This window comes from Drosophila obscura, unplaced genomic scaffold (assembly GCF_018151105.1).
Source record: "Drosophila obscura isolate BZ-5 IFL unplaced genomic scaffold, ASM1815110v1 contig_165, whole genome shotgun sequence".
NCBI classification, from domain to species: Eukaryota; Metazoa; Arthropoda; class Insecta; order Diptera; family Drosophilidae; genus Drosophila; species Drosophila obscura.
In genome coordinates this window covers 1,610,951-1,626,807 of record NW_024542752.1, presented here as the reverse complement: position 1 = coordinate 1,626,807, position 15,857 = coordinate 1,610,951, and the positions used below count along the sequence as shown (strand labels likewise).

The 15,857-nt window shown below is 52.4% G+C and overlaps 1 protein-coding gene across 1 annotated transcript; it reads right to left on the bottom strand.

Moving 5' to 3' along the window:
• Window positions 1–212: 212 nt before the first annotated feature.
• On the bottom strand, window positions 213–15,792 carry LOC111072450 (dynein heavy chain 6, axonemal). Its single transcript, XM_022364328.2, is given in 29 exon segments — window positions 213–920; window positions 993–1,463; window positions 1,519–2,587; window positions 2,666–3,420; window positions 4,198–4,378; window positions 4,466–5,469; window positions 5,693–5,834; window positions 5,920–6,269; window positions 6,340–6,525; window positions 6,595–6,861; window positions 6,935–7,114; window positions 7,188–8,427; window positions 8,491–8,640; window positions 8,700–9,294; window positions 9,389–9,758; window positions 9,760–10,213; window positions 10,295–10,747; window positions 10,818–10,842; window positions 10,845–11,431; window positions 11,498–11,774; window positions 11,856–12,246; window positions 12,317–12,727; window positions 12,810–13,384; window positions 13,452–13,582; window positions 13,652–13,747; window positions 13,810–14,160; window positions 14,228–14,372; window positions 14,446–15,668; window positions 15,748–15,792. Coding segments are annotated over 28 exon segments (12,168 nt in total). The 5' UTR covers window positions 15,401–15,668; window positions 15,748–15,792; the 3' UTR covers window positions 213–563.
• Window positions 15,793–15,857: the final 65 nt, after the last annotated feature.

Here is a 15,857-nt window from a genome sequence, read left to right as displayed (position 1 = left end):
TAATTCGCAACCAGAAAAAAAAAACACAACAAAAGACAGACTTGAAAGCGTGCAACGTTTTGTATTTGTACTTATACATACATATATCTGATATCTCAGACTATTCTATATGCTAAACTAAATGTAAAATGAAGAGATTTTCTCTATCTTTTTTTTTTGTTGTTGTTTGTTGCCATAATTTGCTCGCATTTTGAGCCCCACACATTTTTGTATCGTAGCTGTAAACATGTAGAATCGAACAAAAAAAAAAAAACTAAAAAAAATCGAACCAAAAAGGATATATCTAAATGTGCTAGAGATGTGGTATATAGCCAGCCTCCTACCCCAGAAAAAAAAACCCTAGATCTTAATCTTAAGAACATTTATTTGTATATAATAACAGTACACACACACACATACACACGCACACGACAAAACAGCATGAGAGAGAGCATGAGAACAGAGTAACAAAATAAACGAAATGCCGTAAGGAAAATATGCAGAAAATAAACAGAGAAAATATCAGTACATTACGAGACAACTCAGAGATAACTCCCTATACTGCTCCGTTTTTTTTTTGTTTTTTAGGACACATTCTCAACGACACCCGAAACGAGAGCTGTGCCACGCATCACCCAAAATTCGGGATCATTTTGGCTAAACAGCAGGACGGACAAGACGAAATTCGTGGAATGGCCGGTGGTGGAGAGGACGCCGGATCGCTGCTGGGTCTTGTAGAGTGGCGCCTCGTAACGCACCTGCGGTGAAATCTCCAGGCAGGGCATGAACCGAACGATGGGCAGGCGCGTGTACAGCTCACCGAATTTGGCATCGCAGAGGCCGCCCCGGCTGAGGTCCCAGCGGGCCGCTTCGATGAATATGCCATGGACATTGATGACGGCATCGGTGCACTCCAGCAGATTGCCATACAAACGTTCGTCCTGCATGGGGTGGGGCAGTGCCCAGAGTATATTACATAAAGATATCGAGGGGAATGGCCAGCCGTCACTTACACTTTTACCCGCATTGTGGGCCTCAAAGAAATCCTGCTGCACCAGCTCCCGCTCGACAATGTCAAAGTCGATCTTCAGCGAATCGATGGGCAGCACGCGACGGCGCGCGTACGTCTGCAGCACGCCCGTGAGGAAGGACTGCGGAAAGAAGAAGCCACTGATCCAGTAGGAGCGCGGCGCCCCATTCTCCGCCCAGTGCTGAATGAAGTCGATGCGTCGCTGAAAGTCCGTTATGTAGTTGGGCAGCGGCTTAATGGAGAGGAAACTCCGCTTGGCCCAGGAAGCGGGCACCAGATTGGCCAGCAGCGCCTTGAATACATTCTCCAGCTCCTCGGACATCACCACCAGACCCTTGATGGCCTTGGCCAGATTCGTCAGGCTGTCGTGTATGATGCCCAGCGCAATGTTGAAGCGATCGATCTCCTGCACCAGCACCGTTGTCAGCGACGGCACCTGTCCCTTGCTGTCCAGCTGTGAAAGGTAAATAGGGTAAAGCGGAGGTACGAGGGTAAACGGCACAACCTACCGTCGAGAGGGTGTCATGGAGGGGCTCACGCTTGATCTTGTTGACCAGCGCCTCCTGGATGCGGGCAATAATCTGCTGACAGATGTCATTCTCCGCCGCCTGACCCTCGTCGGCGGCTGATCGTGGCTGGCCCAGCAGCAGGGTGCTGATAAAGAATTCCGTTTCCTTGGTCTGAAACACAATATTGGCGTTCTGATTCATGCCAAATATCTCCGGATCCTCGAGCACCGGAAAGCCCTGCACAAAGGTCGAGTACTCGGCGAGCGTCTTCTTGCGCGGATCCCTATAGTAGGCATCGCCCCGACAATACTTATACTCCGGCTGTATGATCCGCTTCGACGAGAAGATCATCAGCACCGTGCGCAGGCAACGCAGATCCCAGTAGTCGGTGACGCGACCGCCCCAGGTGATCTCACCGTTAATATAGAGTATCGCCTCCCAGGGTATATCGTCCATTACCTCGCGATCGATAAAGAAATCGAGCGTCTTGAGGCCGCACTCGCGATCGCTCTCATTGAACTCGTACATGATGTTCCAGCCAAGGGGACCGAATTTGCGACGCTCCAGCAGCACCGCATGGAACATGCACAGCCCAAAGACAATGGCCCGCCAGTTGCCGTTCTGGATGTGATGCTCGAAGAAGTCCCGCTTGAGATCCGCCAGGGCGCCAATCACATTCGCCTTGATACCCTTGGGCGGCTCATTGGTGATCTTCACCGAATTCTGCAGCACACTGATTGGGAACTCCCTGATGGGCATCGATGAGAGGAAGAGCCGAAATTCGGGATGCGACTTGGTAATGCCCAGCGACAGATTGCGCACAATTGTCTCTAGGGTGCGCATCCATGAGGTGGCCAAATGGCAATTCTGCAGAAAGACCCAGTGTCCCAGCCGCAGGCTCTTGTCAATCAGATTCTCGGCCACCGGTCCCTGGCCCTGGCCCAGCGATATCGAATAGTACTTTTCCGTATATTGCATTTGGGTGGTGAACTTCAGGAAGCCCGACATCGGATCGGAGCCCGTTGACAGCACAAAGATCAGAGGCGTCACCTCGGAGGTGTCCAGGAAGCTGCCAAGAAAACAAACAAACAAACATTAAAAGGGTAACCATCAATGGGGAGAATCCTACAGGTGTGGTGTCCCTTACACGGTGCTCAATTGTGTGCCCGTGGCAGAGACCTCGGTGAAGTAGCGGCCAACGGTGCCATGCAGATAGCTGACAACATTCAGCAGGAAGCGCGGCTTGCGGAAGATAGCGATGAACATGAGCTTGTGAAAGATGCGCAGCCGCTTGTTCCACTTGTCCGTGGGCGGCTGCTTGGTGCGGGCAAAGTCAAAGATCTCGCTGTTGTCCTGCAGCTGCAGGAAGAACGGCCTGTCTATCTCGCTGCTGAAGCCCGCGAATGTGTCCGGAAAGTTGTCCTCCAAGTAGATGCACGCATCCCACTCCATTTGGCTGAGCTTTGTGCTGGATGGCTGCTGCTTGGGACGTATATTGCCGACGGCGCCGCGTGTTAGGAAACTGAACTCCTCGTCGGAGACGCGCTTCTCCTGCCGCTCCACGGACAGGGCCAGCAGGAAGCTAAAGATGATCTTGTGATTTTCAAACAGGCCACGCGATATGTTGTCATAGATGGCCTTCAGTTCGTCCACCATCAAGGCGGAGATGCGCACCTCGACGGCCTGCACGGGATGCTCCTGGCGCAGGACATTGCAGAAGACCTGCGTAAAGTACTTGAGGCTGTACTGATACATGGGATCGATCTCGGCCAGTCCAGCCACCACAAAGTACAGGATGGCACCGCGCGACGCCAAAATCCTATACCGTTCACGCGATGCGGTGATAATCTTCTCCGTTTCCTCGGTGTCGATGAGGCGAGCGGCAATGATGAGCGACGTTTCCTTAAAAAACGAGAAGGAACGTGTGAGTCGTTTCTGGGGACACGACTCTACTTATACCCGTACTCAGTCAGTATATACATTATTGAACTTATAATTTTTTAGAATTTTAAAAAAAAAAAAATTTTACATTTTACATTTTTTTGCTACATCTTATCTACATCTCATCTACAATGTCTATTCTACATCTAACATGTAATTGTACATGTTCCATTCATATTTATCTCCTCGCTAGGGTTCCACGAACGCGGCAGCGTGGGAGGAGAAGGAAAATGAGTTGCGTTGTTGTTTGATGGAGGGGGACAGGGGAAGCAACTGAAAATTAATTTCTTCATTTGGCTATAATTATGATCCGATCTGATTCAGATTGGCAGTTGGTAGATATGGTCATCTCTACGATACTCGTTTTATTTTATCGTACCTTTAAAAATGTGCCTGCCACAGATTTTCGTTCTTTGTGTGGGCGGAAGGGGGCGGGGCGAATTTTGAAATACACTTGTAGCAGTGGATATACATAAGTTGGAAACCAAATTTGGTTGCCTTAGCTCTTATAGTCTCTGAGATCTAGGCACTCAACAAGACGGACGGACGGACAGACTATCGGCTATTGATGCTGATCAAGAATATATATACTTTATGGGGTCGGAAACGTTTCCTTCTCTGCGTTGCACACATCCACTTTTACCACAAATCTAATATACCCCTTAACTCTTTTTTGAGTACGGGTATAAAAAGGTTGAATGACCTAAGGAGTCACAGATCAGGGATTAGCACACACACCTTGGCATCGTTAAGGGTCTCCACCAGCTCCTCGTCATCGAGTATGTTGCCCTCGGAGTTGAACAGCAGCTTCAGCACCTTGTCCTCGAGGCTCAACAGCTGCTGCTTGTCGGCATTGATCTTCACCACCAGATCGTTGCGTTGCGCCTCCATGGCAGGTAGCTCAATGGCCACAATGTCGCTGCAACACACAGAGAGAGAGAGAGAGAGAGAAAGAGCGTGAGAGGTTAGAGGGATGCCACATAGAGGGAGTGGAGTGGATACTCACGCTAGTAGCTGATCCTCGAGGCCACTTTCGGTCACTAGGAAATTGACCAGCGTCACATTGATGCACACCTCCGGCAGGTAGTGGGGATTGGGCAGCTTTGTGGTCATATACAGCTTAAAGTTCTCATCGTAGTCAATGACCTGATCGCCCAGCTTGAGATATATGCGACCCTCGTACTTGTATGTCTCGCGTTGCAGGATGGGCCGCAGTGCCGGATCGATTGTTTCGTCGATCTCCTCGAGCAGCACCGGATAGCCCTGCCGTACGCTATTCTCCAGGATGCGCATCATGCTCGCATCGGTCATTTTCACCACCTGCAGATTGTTCTCCTTCTCCATGTTGCGTATCCAGCGATTGGCCTGCTCCTGGGGATCGATCATCAAGGCCCAGCGCAGGGCGCGCGTCGCATAGATGCCATTCTCGATGGAGATGTTGTCCTTGGGCAGACCGTCCACATTCCACTGACGCATCTCGTACGCATCGCCCAGCACCTTCAGCAGATTGAACTCCCCGCTGGAGGGTATCTTATTCTCGCGACACTTGCTCACCCACAGGGCGCCCATGTCGCGCCGATACAGGTGCGAGAAGGCACCCATATAGGCCACACAAGCGGCTGCCACGAGAACATCGCCCGGCACACAGGCCAGATCGGCGGTCAGCGATTTGACCGTCTCACGCCAGCGCACCTGCTCGTCGGACAGGGCGGAGGTGAGGCGGCCGGCGCGATTGATGCGGCCATAGGTGAGATCGACATTGTCCTGAATCACCTGAAATTCGCGCTGCTTCTCGTCGAGGCTGTCGCGCAGCGTCTGAATTTTCGCCTCGACGGCGGCCAGCTCCTTTTGCTTCTGCCGCAGCACGACCATCACCTCCTTGAGCTCCGCCTCGGCGGCCTCCTTGCGCTTGATTTTCGGCTCCACCACCTTGTACACTTTCGAGAACTTGTCCATGGCAATCACCCACATGCTCACCGATTTGGCCACCTTCGAGACCTTTTCGAATTTCTATAAAAAAAAAATAATAATTAATGAGCTGAGGGATCAGCCACTGGAGTCCACTGCCACACAAATCGTGTACTCTTTTACCCGTACTCACATATATACTGACTGAGTACGGGTATAGAAAGTAGAGTCGCGGCCACTGCCGCGACTCACAACGTTCCCTTGTGTTTCAGTATTTATATTGTGTGTTTGGATGGGATCAGAGAAACAAGTAAAGGCCACTTACGGCTGGGGTAAAATCCTTGTGATCGATGTACTTCTTGACCTTCTTCAGCACATCGTCCTTCATGTGCTCCTTGTCGTACTCGAACAGCCGCTTGATGAAGTTTATGTCCGCCATAATAGCCTTAGCTGAAGCCCAAGTGGGTCTGCAAGTGTCGGTAAGAAAAGAGTCCATAGAATACCAACTCACCCCCCCGCACCTCTCTCTTGCTGTGTCTCTGTGATACTCACTTGGCGCCCAGTAGAATGCAAACGGCCTCCATGCAGAACTGCACCAGCGCTGGGGGCGTTGTGAATGATTTTAGCTCATTGATGTCCGCCTTGGTGAGGCCCTTCAAGGCATCCTCGGCCTCGCGCAGCGCCGGCATTGCAATCTCTAGATCCTTGCCAGCATCCTCGGATATGGCCTGAGCCACGGCCGCCTTCTCTTTGGCATTGGCCTCGTCCTCCATGACGCCCTGCTTGACGGTGTCCGCCTGCTTCGTTTCCGTTGTGAGATTCGCCAGCAGCGACTTCATCAGCGCCGATTTCTCATCCAGCTGGGGCACCATCACCTCCAGTTCCTTTTGCATCACAGCAATCTGTGGAGGTGGGATGTGAGATATGTGAAGTGGGTTCTCTTCTGCGAGGTTTGAGGTTACCAGAGCTTACCACTTCGTTGGTCTCCAGCAGCTTGTTGAGGCCATTGGCAATGCGCTTGCGCTTGGCAATGATCTCCTGGTTCTTGGCCTTCAGCAGATTCTGATAGAGCTTCAGCAGCTCCAGGTAGCTGCTGGGCGTGGTGTAATAGTGGCGCTTCATCTCCTTGTAGAAACGCACCGATGCATCCTCCACAGTCTGCGCCAGTAGGAAAAACGGAAACCGAAAACAGATTAGGGATCAGTGTATCTCTGTAGCCCCCCCTACCTTATGCATAAACACTGTGACGCTGGCCAGCGCGACGCGATCTTCCATTTTGGGTGCAATCTTGGTGAGCAGTCCAAGGGCCACCGAATAGAGGGCCTCCGTGGGCCAGCTGGTGAACCAATCGATTGTCGTGCAGTTGACCAGCGAGGGGAACATGCGGCAACGGCGACGAAAGGCATCGCCCACGGGACTCATTGACATCACCACATGCAGATTGTTGCGCACTCGATTGATAAAGAACTTGTAGATGCTGTCACGATTGCAGGGCTAACCAGAGTACATATAACCAGAGGGTTAAACCAACCAAAGTCGACTGGGAATGGGAAATCGCTTTACTCACTTCATTCTTTTGTTGCTCGTTGCAGGCGTCGCGGGCATCCAGTATGATCTTCTCGAATTCATCGCTTTCAAAGAGATTGGGCACCTCGCCCGAGTTGAGGATGTTGTTGATGTCCTCCAGGAACTCCTCCTCGACAATCTGGCTGTCGATCATCAGGAAGGTCACCGGATGGTTATCAATCTGTGTGTGCAGATCCAAGGAATATAGCCAAAAAAGCACACCAGCAGAGTATTGAGGGAGGCGCGATACTTACCCCTGCGATGCGGTAAAGGACACGCAAATCCTCGTGGAACGCATTCAGATCGTAATTGCGCCGCATCTCGATCTGCCAGCAATTGTACTCATTGACATGGGAGGCCAGGCGTGTAAGCGACTGTTTGCCCATGCCGGCGACGCCCACCAGTAGGCCATTGCCACGATCGCTGCGCAGCAGGCGGGCCAGCCGGACCGTATGCTCCATGGCGTCCTGGAAGAGTATCAGCTTCATGCGCTTGCCCACGGCCATTGAGTTGTAGTCGACGATGTAGTCATTGAGGACGCTCTCCAGCTTGGCATGATCCTTGATCTCGTCGTAGATGCGTTCGTTTTTCGGCTTGCCAAATATCATAAAGTCACCGAACAGAATCGCCGGCTCGTCATCGCCGACAACGTCGCGCTTAAAGTGCAGCTGGCAGACGCTCTTCATGAGGCTCTTGAACAGATCCTTGTCCTCCTGATTGATCAGGCGATCGTGAAAGACGCGCGTCGTCTCATGGTAGAACAGACGCAGTATCTGATTCTCCTGATTGTAGTGCAGATTGGTCGCCTGCAGTATGCCCTGAATGCACTTGGACAGATCTCGCAAATTGAATATATAATGAGAGCGATCGGGCGTCGGCAGCATCACATTGGCCACCCGCATATAGACATCCACGCAGGCATTCACCATCGGCTCGGAGAGGGAGCGTATCGCACCCGAAAATGAGCCCAAAAAGCCTAACAGAATGCCATTAAAGATCTGCGTGAGGGTCTCCTCATTGGGCTTGGGCAGCGAGAACAATGCAAAGTGTCGCACAAAGCGCGGTGTTAGCGGATTGCGACCGCCACCAGGCGGTGCACAGGCACAGCCCAGCACCACATCGAGCACCTCCTTCCAGAAGAGCTTCTCCCGGTCGTAGAAGCCCTTGAAGTCGAGAAACTGACGCAACAGCTCAATGGCCGCCTGGCTGCCGTACGTGTCCAGCTTGGGCATATTCACATCGTCTATAAATATGATCACCGTCTTGCCCACTGGCGCACCCAATTGGGTGCGCTTTCGCTTCTCCAGCGGCCCCTCGATCATCTCCTGGGTGCGTATGCTGCTCGTCTGTGCCGAAAAGTTGAGGATTACTGGTATGACCTTGCCCTCGGACAGACGCTTCATGCAACTGATGGCCAGCACCGTTTTGCCCACGCCCGTCTCACCCGTAAACATGACGGGTATATTGCGCTTGAACAGAAGATCAGCAACATAGCTAGGGATTTGAATAGAGGGAAATTAGCTCTAAGGAGAGACCAAAAATGGTGGCTTGCCTCACCCGTATTTGGTGGTATCCACTGTGGGCACCTGCATGTCATAGTAGGAGATCTCCGAGCTGAACTTGAACTTGGGCATTATGTCCAGCCATTTGCCCCATTCGCGTGTCTCCAGATCCACGCGATAGTTCCACATTGTATGCTTTGGCAGGCTACGAAAGACATTAGGATAAGGCTTTCACCTTTTTGCCTTTTTGTGTGTTCTGCTTACTCCATATTCGGATGCTGGGCAACGATGCGGCTCCACTGCTCCTCGTAGGCAACTTTTTCGGCATCCTTCAGATTGGAGGCAATCGACCAGAGTACGCTCCATGAGAAGATCTTTGTGATGAGCTCCTTGGCCTGTTCGTCTGTCAATGGCGACCACTTGACGGCCTCCAGCTGCGATGAGGTGAGGGCACAGCACAGACGCACCTTGGCATTGGTCACCTGATGGATGGTGTACACCGCACGCTTACGCTCGATCTTCAATGCCTTCTCAAAGTAGCCCGTGAACAGTTGATACAGGAATTCGGTGAGTGCGGGTGACAGCTTCTGGCGCATCTCCACCTCACGCCAGGTATCGATCAGCGGCAGCCAGCCAAGATCGGTGGGATCCACGTAGACCATGCCGCACCGTGAGACAGTGGCGGGTGAGGCCTGCAGCAGATCCTGCACCTCGAACAGCATGTGTATCCAGGCGGTGAGCTTGATGCGTTCCGAATTCGCCAGACACAGCATCTTGTTGTCGTCCAGCACGGTGTTCAAGTTCTCAATCCAAACAGCATCCACTGGGCCATCGCACATGATCCACTGATGGATCTCATCTGTATGGAAAGAACAACAAAAAAATATAGTCCAATATGGTTAGCTAAAAAGGATCTCTATATATGGATCGGCCGGTGGGACAGCTACGCTTACCCTCCACATTGGTGGCTGTGCGCACGGCCAGACCAAGGAGACCGTCCTGCCATTCCAGCGTCTTGGGATCCACATAGCCGTACAGCTCGTTCATGGACACCGCCTTGGGGTTCATTGTCTGTATGACAACGGGCCGAAAGTTCGGATCCTGCACCTCAATCTCAAAGAGATGGGCCAGCGCAAACTCGAGGGCATGCAGCACCACGGACTTGCCGCCGCCCGTTGGACCCACCAGCATAACGCCCCACCGCACACACATCGTCTCGTACAGCTGCAGGCACTTGCGTATGGTGGTGGCCACCGGCTGCAGGTTCTTCTGGCGCAGTCCCAGCAGCAGACTGGCCTCCAGATTCGGATGCTGTGAGTCCGGGCAGTTCCACGCCCGGAAACAGATCGCTGAGGATGCCACGGAAGAGCACAGCATCGTCGGCCAAGAACTTGGGTATATTGGAGTCGCGCAGTGCGGCAATCAGTGTGATATCCTCACGCTGATCGGGCGAGGCACGCTTCAGGGCACCGGCCATGACCAGCACCGACTTGACGGCTCGCATGCCGAAGTCGTAGTGATTCTGTTGGCTGAGCTGCTGGCTGCACAGCTGGTACATCTGCACCATCTTGCGGGCGAGGATTTTGGGATCCTCGAAGCCCTCCGAGTATAGGATCACCTCGGAGATCAAAGCATAGTCGGGCACCATCATTGAGATGGGCCGGAACAGGGCCTTCAGATTGTCGGGCAGCTCTGTGCGGCCCGCATAGCCCGGATTCATTGTAATGAAGACGCAGCATGAGCGATTAATCTTGATCTCGCGACCCTCAAAGACGAATCTGCGCAAATGCAAGGCAAGGCAAGCAATCAATCAATCAATCAATCGAAAATGATCATCCAGATCAGTTCAAATCTCTTACCGCTTTGCCCTCATGGCCTTGGCCGTTCGTATGGTGATCAACTGCTGGGCAATCACGGACAGCACCTCGATATCGATGCGATTGAACTCGTCGAAGCAGCACCAGGCACCGCACTGGGCCAGACCCGAAAAGAAGCGGCCCATCATCTTGTAGTCGAGGCCATCGGAGCAGTTAAAGACGACACACTGCTTGGCCAGGGCCTTGGCCAGATCCTTGGTCGTCTCGGTTTTGCCGGTGCCCGCCGGCCCAGCAGGCGCTCCACCCAAATCCATTTGAAAGGCGCCCATCAGACACAGGTAGCAGCGATCTGTGAGCGGGGTGAGCACCAGGACACCGCCAGCGCCCAGATATTCATAGTAGTAGGGAATATTGGCGGCCGCCATACGGGAGTACACGGTCTCCGTTTCATCCGCCCAATAGAATCGCAACATTTTCAGCCAATTGAAGTCGTTGCTGGTGCAGGAAGAAAACCAAATGGAACATCGGACAGAGTAACGGACAGGATTGATTCGTTGAAACTTACGGCTTGCAGACCTCCTTCTCGATAGCATGCGCACCGAGTCCTTGGCATGGACATCGATGGTGATCAGCGCACAAAGGATCTTGCGCAGCAGCGAAGTGATGCTGCGCCGTGTGAGGGCCGCCAGTGCGCCCAGATCCTTGAGGCATTTCACCTCAAATTTGCCCATCTTTTCCATTATGTTCGCTGGGTTCTTCTCCTTGTTGTCGAATATGCGATGAATGTCGGCGGCCCACTGCACCTGGGAGACGGTGAGCACCACCTGATTGGGATGATCCTGGAACCACTCCTCGCGCTCCTTGGCCAGATAGCACTGATAGCCGAAGCGCATGTAGCGCTTCACGGAGACAAACATCGCCTCCTCCACCTTGCTGAGCCACTCCTCGACGGCGCCGCGCGCCTTCAGTCCTTTGCCAAACTGCAGCTTCTCGCCCTCCGGCGATAGATAGGCGATAATGTCATTGGTGGCCACCACCTTGTCATCGCCACTGTCCTTGGAGCCGAACTCCAGACGGTAGATGGCATCGAAGCACTTGCGCAAATGCGGCTGCACGGCCTGTGGTATGCGCGTCTGGGCCAGAATCTCCAGAAGTTCATCGTTCGACAGGAAGTAGAATCTATGCATAGATGGGTAGACTATGTAATGGAGAATAGCTGATGCGATTCAATGGGAGCCGCCCTACCTGGGAAATACCACACGCTTCACCTCCAGATAGGCCTCCAGGCCGCGTGAGATTAGATCGAGCAATCGATTGTTCTCCACAAGGGCATCGTACACCTCCACACTGGACATTGTGGGCAGGGCCAGTGCCACTTTCTTGGCCTGGCGGACAATCTCCTTGAAGCATTTGTCCACCTGAAAGAACATTTTGGCCTCGTTGGGCAGCTGGCGCTGTATATCCGCCGATGCGAATATGGCCTCCAAATATATCCATGCACCCTGACAGTCCATCCAGGCCTCTACAGAAGAGACACACAGAGACGAGAGAGAGAGGGAGAGCATTAGCATTAGGGGAGCAAGAAGGCGGCCTCCTGCCTCACCGAAAGTCTTGCCAAATTGATCCATATCGGTGATCCACTCATCCACCTTGCCCTTGATGGGACCCACAAATTTGGAGGCGGCTATCGTATTGATATTCACATTGGCATCATCGAGCACCGCCTGCAGCTCCTCGGTGCCGGCCAGTATGAAGACATCCTTCTGATCGTGATGCGAGACAATGGCCAGTTCGGTCTCCTTCCAGATCGTTTCGATGGCTTTCAGCATATTCTCGAGCTGCATTTCGCCGGTGGCTTGTGATGAGATCTGCATGAGGGACTCGCCAATGGCCTCGTCATCGAAGGCATGCACCTCCTCGTAGGTGGCCAGCACGATGTCCTTCTCCTGAAAGAATTTATGGCTCAACAGCTCTTCGATCTCTGACCAGTGGCGCTATGTGACAGACGAAATAGGATTAGTTTGTGCATTTATTTGATGGGCACTGGGCACTCGGCTCACTCACAGCTCGAAGATTGGGATTGCGCAGATATCCAATGACGGGCAGCTTCTCCTTGAACTCCTCGGCCGATTTCTGCAGCACTGGCACAATGTTATTCTCTGGCAGATACTTCTGGAACTGCAGACAGTTTTTGATCGTCTTCGAATTAAGTTCGAGCATATCGGCGACAATCAAAGTGTTGAAATCGGCCGCCTGCCAGTCGGTGAGTGCCTGCTCCCAGTCGATCATCGTCTTGTAGAGATTCTGGCGCATGCGTATGTCGTAGAAGGCCTGGTCCATCTCCTCGTACATGGTTAGATCGATGCGGAATTCCTTCTGGTAGCCCAGGAACTCCTCGGCACGCTCCTTGCAACCACTCAGCTGATCCATCAGCGCGTCCAGCTTGTTTGTAACCGAAATCCGTTCGGATTTGGCCTACAGAGTGTGGGCATAGGCATAATATAGGGTTAGTCGCTGTTACGCATATCCATCGCCCATGATGGGTGTGTTCACTCACATTCAAGAGCCATGGCTCGAGGGCCTCCACAGCGATCACGTGTATCTCCTCTTTGAGCGTAAATATGTCATCCATCATGGCCTCCTCGAGGCGATTGATGAACTCCTGCCGCTTCTCCTGGATCTCGAGCAGCGTGTCCTTGGTGCGATTCACATAGTCCTCGGTGTCCATGTAGTCCTCTTTGCGATCGTCATCGATCGGTATGGCAAAGTCCTTGATAATCAGCAGCAGATCGTGCACATAGTCGATACCCTCGAATATGATATCGAGCTCCGCGCTGCATGTGTCCAGGAATCGTATGTGATTCACAATATCGAGCGTCTCCTGCGGCTCGAAGCAGATGCGGCCAAAGAAATCCTGCGCCTCCTCGTACAGTCGCGTCGTCTCCTCCTCGGCCAGCTTGGGCAGATATGTGGCCAGGACGTTCTGCAGACGCTGGCACACCGGCGTCACAGCATCCTTGAAGTTCGTCTGCGTCAGCTTCAGCAATCCCAGATAAACAAACTCCAAGATACCATCCAGGGCACGCACATTGTTGCAATAGCGATCGCAGTAGTTGCGCAGCGTGGTCAGATCTGCAATGGGGATATTCGGTTTAGTTTTGTCATTGTCTTTGTGGACAGAGCATCACCCCCCACTGACCCCTTTCGCTGCTCAAAGTTTCGGGATCTGTGTGGGTGTCGATCTCAAAGTTCTCGCGAATTGCATGGAAACGTTCCGTATAGGTGCGAGCCCGATCGTAGGCTTTGCGCAGCAGATAGAAGATATTTTTCCTATATATCGAATTTCAGATGAGAGAGATCGGTGAGTATCGGTATGGCTATCGGTATAGGGTTTCTTACCGATTAAACTGGAAAGTGCTATCGGCACGTAGCAGCCAGTGCAGATCGGGCGCGCCATCATACAGCACCTCCTCCTGACGTCCCATGATCGATGGCCTGCCAGTGACGATGATCGTGTGATGAGAGCACAAAGAGGGGCAAGCACTGGGCGAACTTACTCTGTGTACTGCTTGAAGTACGGGTCCGTTGTAAATGGTCGAATGTCCAGCACCGTCTCGAGTATCAGTCCGGTGATGCGCTGAAAAATGATCTTGATGACCTCCTCCGATGGCTCGATATCGATGCGATCGGGCAACAGTCGCAGCATTGCCAGAAAGAATGGATGCTGTGGCTTGTCGGCCGGCCGCTGCCTCTCGACCCGCTTATCCGTTCGACTGTGCCTGGAAATGTCCGCGTCCGTTGGCCCCACGGCATCGTGCTCCTCGAAGGCATGGGCCAGATCCTCAAAGCTTTTGGTGGTGATGCGGTAAAGCATTTGAAAGACCATCATGTCGGAGTACGTGAGAAAGCTGCGAAAGCACGGAAAGCCGAGGAGAAATGTCAGAGATTCATCTATCAACGGGATAGATTCCATACTTTGTTAGGGTCTTGCAGAAGGCTCGCTTGCGTGCCCGATCCATAAAGCTGTGCGCCTCGCGCATCTTCTTCATCGATGGATAGTAGTTGACCTCATCGTCCGGATAGAAGCCGCGCGCCTGTATGGCATCCGTGCAGGCACGAACTGTACAAAAGATTTATATATATTAAATAAGGGTAAGGGTTGGGGGTTGGGGGTTGGGGCACTGCTCACTCACATATCGAAACGCCAAATTGTGTACGAAAATCGTGAAAGATCTTGTGCAGCTGCTCGTAGATGCGCATATGGGTCTCGAGAAAGTAGAACGGATGCCAGTTCTCGATGTTGCTGATATTCACGAAATTCAGACGCTCCATTTGAACGATTTCGGCGCGCATGCGCAAAATGGCCTTGGCCAGCTGTGGTATCACAATGAACAGATTGTTGTGCAGATAGTCGCGCGCCTCGTTCAGCTTGCGCCATTTGATTGTCTTCTCCCACACCTTGAAGCCCTTCCAGAGCCGGAAAATGGAGAATGAACGTATCTGGATGATGCTGAGGAACTGCACAAATTCCTGCTGCCACTGATCGAGCGGCGTGAAGAAGTTCTCCGAGCAGTGCCAAAAGGTGACACCGTGACGCGTCACCGTAAAGAATGGCTCGTATGGATTCAGATCCTCGTATTCCACCTCCCGCAGGCTGTACGGCGTAAAGTATTCGCTGTCGTGCGGCAGCATGTAGTCCATGTAGACGAATGCATCGTCCTGCCTGGCCCGCATCCGATTGATCACCAGATTGAGATTCGGTATCAGCGAGGCGCCCGTCGTTATCTTGGTGGTGCTGGGGCTGCGAGACCTGGCCCCAACGCTGCCCACCGTCGAGCCCTTTCGCTGGAAGTTGAGTCGCTGTTTTCGCGCCCTGGATACCGCTGTATCCCTCGGTGATGTAATGCTGCTCGTGGCTACCGAGCTCTTGCCGTCCAGCAGCTGCACATGACCGCCGGTGCCGGTGCCGGTGGCGGCGGCAGCGTCGCCATCGGCGTTGCTGTCGGGTGGCATGGCGGACATGGTGACGTTTAGTTCGCTGCTAGCAGCGGAGGCTATCCCCGTGCCCGGGGCACGATTTTGCCGACTGTTGCTCCATCGCACCAGCGTCGTTTCTGATGATTTACCCTTCCCCGACGATCTGGACATCTTGGAATATCGTTGGGGGGACTCTGTCTCTATATACTGAATATGCTGGCTATATGTTTATATTTACATGAGTATGTACTCATTTATTATATATGTACTGACAGTTATTCGTGCCTGCTTTACTGTTTTTGTTATCCGTTCTGGGTAACGGTTTCTCCGCTTCCCCGTTTCCTTCGTTGCCATGGAAAAGCCTTTGGCAGCAGAGCTTTTCGTTGCTGAGCTTTTCGTTCCATTCTGTGTGCTTTATTGAGGCGTTTTGGAAATATTCCTGCAAGCAGAAAAAGCAATTAAGATACTGGGGATTCACGTGGAATACGAGCACCTTCCACATATAAAATATTTAATACCAAAAGTTTGTCTCGCTTGCAGTCCCTTCCCCTTCCGCCTTTGGGCCACATATTTCGAAGTATCTGGCAATGGAGTATTTATGTATTTATTCTTTTTCTTTTGATTTTAA